At 43.4% G+C, this 4,922-nt stretch overlaps 1 protein-coding gene across 1 annotated transcript; it reads right to left on the bottom strand.

Moving 5' to 3' along the window:
• Window positions 1–433: 433 nt before the first annotated feature.
• Window positions 434–2,701, bottom strand: LOC109951552 (transcription factor Sox-8-like). The gene is made up of 3 exons (XM_020586120.1): window positions 2,150–2,701; window positions 1,265–1,518; window positions 434–1,167 (listed from the first exon to the last, which is right to left on the bottom strand). Exons 1-3 carry the CDS (start codon window positions 2,551–2,553, stop codon window positions 434–436), a joined length of 1,392 nt encoding a protein of 463 aa, XP_020441776.1. The 5' UTR covers window positions 2,554–2,701.
• Window positions 2,702–4,922: the final 2,221 nt, after the last annotated feature.

Genomic DNA, 4,922 nt, shown 5'->3' with positions numbered 1-4,922 from the left:
AGAAAGAAAGAAATGCATCAAATTTTAATTCAGTGTAATTCAGTACACTTTGGACCCCACCAATATAAAGGTGAAGGTGAAGTAAGTATTTGACTCAACTTGATTCATTGTGGAAAAACTGCAACACCCTGCCTTAAATATGAGCTACTCACATACCACCATTTCATTAGTGTGGATTTTTTATGGATCATTTTAAACCCTGATACCCAGAAGGGTTTCATTGTTATTTCACAGACCTTTCTACTCAGTGAAAAGTCAAAATACAGGTTCTGTGTTTATCTTTAGAGGTTTTTTCCATTATAATGAACAAATTAGCTGAATCAGCTCTGTCCCATACTGGTGAAAACCCTCAGAATTAACTGTTTAACCCAAGTCAAAATGTAATCAAATGTGATTAGTTATCTCTGTGACCAATTTTATTGTATCCTTCCCTTTAAGGCCTGGTGAGTGTGTAGATAGGTTGCTCCCAGCCAGAGGGAGGACTGTGTGGAGGTGGTGCCAAGGCCAGGCTGTTGATGAGTGGTGTGGCATAGGGCCTTCTGGAGGAGTGGAAGTATGGGTACTGATAAAGACTAGCAGGGTACCCAGAGAAGGCGCTGTAGAACCCAGAGCTCTGAAGATCAGTGTAGTCAGACTGGTTTGTGGAGGAAGTGCTGAGGGAGGTGTACTCAGGTGGTGGCGGTGGGGGAGTAGAGGAGGAGGAGTTGCTGTAGTGATCTGGGCTCATTTGTTCAGTTTTAATTTGTGGCTTTTGGCTGGTGTCCTTGTGAAGCCCACAGGTGTCAGGACTGGATGAGGATGATGGCATACCAGAGGACGTCCCACCAGATGTTTTGGGCGTCCAGCTGGGAATGCTGTGGAAGTGAGAATGGATGCTGGGTAGAATGTTATGTACATGGCTGTTATCCTGTGGGGTTAGAACAGTGGAGTTGTGACTGTTTGGAGGCAGGTACTGGTCAAACTCATGAACATCAAATCCATCAATAGTGCTGATGACATCAGTGCTAAGTTCTGAGATATCCACATTACTGAAATCAATGTTCTGACGGCTGGTAGGAAGACCAGGGGCAGTGCTGTTGTCCGCGGGCCGGGGGGTGTCTTGTTTGCTCCCCATGTGCAGGTCAGATTTAGGGGTAGTGGGAGGTGTTGGAGGTCCATGAGACTGACCTGGAAACCAGAACAAAGAAAGAAATATTTCCAGACAGAAGCACACAATACACTCAATATGAATAAATGTAATAAAACTGAAGATCAGTCCTCTCACCTGTCCTGTTGGGGTGGAAATGTTGGTGTACTTCCACTGTCCCAGCGAGCCTAGCAACCTCTGCTTCTGCCTTGTACAAGCCCTGCTGATCCTGCTGCTGCTGGACCAGTCTGGGTCTGCAGTCCCCTTGACCTGGTTTGGCACTCTTGCGTCTTCGAGGCTGGTATTTGTAGTCTGGATAGTCTTTCTTGTGCTGCAGCCTCAGCCTCTCTGCCTCCTTGACAAAGGGACGCTTCTCTGTTTCAGACAGAAGCCTAAAAAAGAAAAGAGTGAGTTACTGGATTATTGGAAGGTCTTTTAAATACCAAGCAAGTACATTGGCTATATAATGTACTCTATTTATTCATTCCAAAATATATACTGTACATATGCATGTTACCATTTACTGTGGAAAAAAAACTGCATTAGCATTCTCTAAAATACCAATCGAGATATTATTTTTGTTTTTCACCACATTTTTAATGTCAGTAATTCCAATTAGTAATTTCACTGTGGTAATAATTTGCTTTTATATGTATTTTATGCTGTGGTGGAATGTTAATATAAAAAGTACAGTGCATTACTGTGCTTAAGTAGAACTTTGAACATTTTGCTTTCATGCCTATTATGTTATTACACTACATTTAAGAGGGATAGTTTTCTTTAATTTTATTTTTACTAAACGGCGTATTGCGCAGAGAAAGTATTTGCCAGCCAGCATTTTTAATTGCGCAGATCTTAGCAAATTTCCTGATCTAATTGTGTGCTTAATGGCTTCAGTAATACGGTAATAACCAAGTAGTAATTAGGATTTCTACTCGGGAACACTACCTGTGGTGGTCACAAATGTAGCTGAATGCAGTGCTAACTACTCATTATCTGCAGCTGAGACTCTCCAGTACTCACCGCCACAGTTTGCCAAGCGTCTTGCTGAGCTCCGCGTTGTGCAGATGAGGATACTGGTCCGCCAGCTTTCTCCGCGCTGCTTGTGCCCAGACCATAAACGCGTTCATCGGCCGTTTTACGTGAGGTTTGTTCTTCAGCCCTCTGTCTCCCTGACTGGGTATTGGTACCAAAGACCAGTCATAACCTTTCAGCACCTGAGACACGGCGTCGCGGATGCAGGCGGGGAATCGCTCATCCTCCGGACTGGTCTCCGATTTGTGCGTAATCCCAGACTCTGTCCCGTGTGCGTCCGATCCCACTGGAGAAACTGGGGACTCTAAACCGGTTCCACGCTGGGACATGGAGCTGTCGCTGGCTGCTGGACTGCACTGATGGTCGGTCAAAGACTTCTTCTCTTCTGACATGTTTGCCCTGTAAAACGTTACAAGAACGTTCTACCAAGATCCTCCAGACCTCTCCAAGTGCGCAAAGGCGAAAGGCTCTGAAGACTGGTACACCACGAGTAATAGTTAAAATGCCAAATGACTTGTATTTAACTTGTGATACCTTTCCGCATTCTCCTCCCTAGCAATGTAAAGTTTGACCAGTATCTATTTTCTTTTCTGTATTTAACTCTAGCACTTGCATCTCTCCACCCCTCGTGTCCTATTGGCTTATGCAGAGTTTTTCATAGCTTATAGACAAGAAGAAGCAAGAGAGGCAGAGGATTAAAACATTATAATATTTAGTATTCAGTACTTATGATATACTCCTGCATTTAACTAACTGGAATAATTATTTTGTTTGTATTTAATATCCAAAAGATGAGCTCATGTATAATGAATGCATTGTTATACATTAAACTGAGTATACAGTGATAGTATTCAGATATCTTCAGCTATTGCACTTTGTCTTCTACATCTAATTTTAAATGGATAAATTAGACATTTCCCCATTGATCTACACTCAGTGACAAAGTGAAAACATGTTCTCAGAATTTTTTTTCTGCAAATTTATTAAAAATCTGTGACAAAGTGGGTGAGAGCACTCCACTTGTCCCTAAGATATGTTTCTTAATGCCTTAACCTGTGTGTTAAATGTTTGATTGTATTTACTAGGAGGATAAAGGAGGAGGTGGTTAATCACCTCCTCATTCTGTACGCTCTCTGATGTCATCAAGGATGTCATAGGGTTGATTGGTACCAGGGGCTATTTAATCAGCTGAGGTGGCGCAGCTGGGGGTGTGACAGTCTAAGTGTAGCTGTGTGCACATGCCTGTAAGTTGTGTTGAGTTAGTTTGAGTTGAGTTTTCTTCAGTTATGTGAAGTTAAACCATTTAGTTTGTTTAGAGATTTTGTTTTGGCATGTGTACTTTGCTGGCACTTGTTTAAAATAAATTATTGATTTGAGAAAACCTGATGTATTTTTCGAGTCTGTCTCCTACATTCCTGGCCGCTCAGAGTCAACCTACCACAAAATCTAAAACTGAAATTTCATTCACAAAAGTATTCAGATCCTTAATTCAGTACTGTGTAGAAGCTCCTCTGACAGTTAGTTACAGCCTCAGTCTTTCTGGGTAAGTCTTTACAAGCTGTATGCATACATGGATTTCTGCAGCTTGGCCTGGTCTTCCTGGCAGATCCTTTCAAGTTCCATCAGACTGGATGGGATCACTGTGTGAAGGGCCATCTCCAGGTCTGTCCACAGATGAACTGTGGGGTTTGAGTCTGGACTTTGGCTGGGCCTCTCAGGAACAGTCAGAGACTGGTCCTGAAGCCACCCCATTGTTGTTTTGGCTGTTTGCTTCAGGTCATTATCCTGCTGGAAGGTGAACTGCCGCCCCAGTGTCAGGTCTCTGCACTCTGGGGTTTTCTTCAGGAACCTCTCTGTATGTGGTTGCATTCATCCTTCCCTCTGTTCTAACCAGTCTCCCTGTCCCTGCTGCTGAAAAGCCCCCATAGCATGATGCTGCCACCACCGTGCTTCACTGTAGGGATGGTGTTAGCAGGTGACGAGCAGTGGTTGGTGTTCATCAGACATAGTGCTGAATTCTGCTGAAACAGTTCAATGTGCCTCAAGGTGGCTTCAGTCGAGCCGCTCTGCCATAATGGTCTGATTGATGGAGAGCTGCTGAGATGGTCATCTTTCCAGCAGGTTATTTTATCTCTGAAGAGGACTTCTGAAACTCTGATTGAGTAACTATTGAATTCTCAGTCACCTTCCTGACCACAGCCCTTCTTACCTAGTTACTGAGTTTGTCCAGATGACTGACTATTGGAAGGGGCCCTGTGGTCCCACTCTTCTTCCATTCCATCCGTGATTGAGGCCGCTGTGCTCCGGGGGACTCAGAGCTTTGGAAGCATTTTATCACCTGCTCTTGTCCTGAACTTTGCCTCACTACAGTTTTATCTCAGAGGCCTACAGAGAGAGCCTTGGACTTCATGAGTTGGCTTGTCCTGACATACAGTGTGAACTGTAGGACCATATTTACACCTGTGAGTTTGAGGAGAATTATCAGTTGCATTCATACAAACCACACAGACTTGGTTGTGAGACTGTTGTGACAGTTCCCAACCAGTGGTTGTTCCACTGAATGGAAAAGGTGAATGGGTGAGTAGAAAAGAAAAGCACTATACAAGTCCATTTGGTACTATTTATATGCTTCATGTGCCACTGGAAATTGCAAGTCACATGACGCCCAACGACCGTGCTTTCCCCCTATAAAACAGTATTGTCACAAGAAAAATAAATAACATTTCAGAGCGCCATAAACACTTAAATTTATATTAACACA

This window comes from Monopterus albus, unplaced genomic scaffold (genome assembly GCF_001952655.1).
Source record: "Monopterus albus unplaced genomic scaffold, M_albus_1.0 scaffold395.1, whole genome shotgun sequence".
NCBI lineage: Eukaryota > Metazoa > Chordata > Actinopteri > Synbranchiformes > Synbranchidae > Monopterus > Monopterus albus.
This window is presented reverse-complemented; position numbering and strand designations above follow the sequence as displayed.

Coding starts and splice junctions, on each gene's coding strand:
- LOC109951552 (XM_020586120.1), bottom strand. CDS start 2,553: ATGTCAGAAGAGAAGAAGTCTTTGACCGACCATCAGTGCAGTCCAGCA. Junction 1,519..2,149: donor ACGCTTGGCAAACTGTGGCG/GTGAGTACTGGA, acceptor TTTCTTTTTTAG/GCTTCTGTCTGAAACAGAGA. Junction 1,168..1,264: donor TTTCCACCCCAACAGGACAG/GTGAGAGGACTG, acceptor TCTGGTTTCCAG/GTCAGTCTCATGGACCTCCA.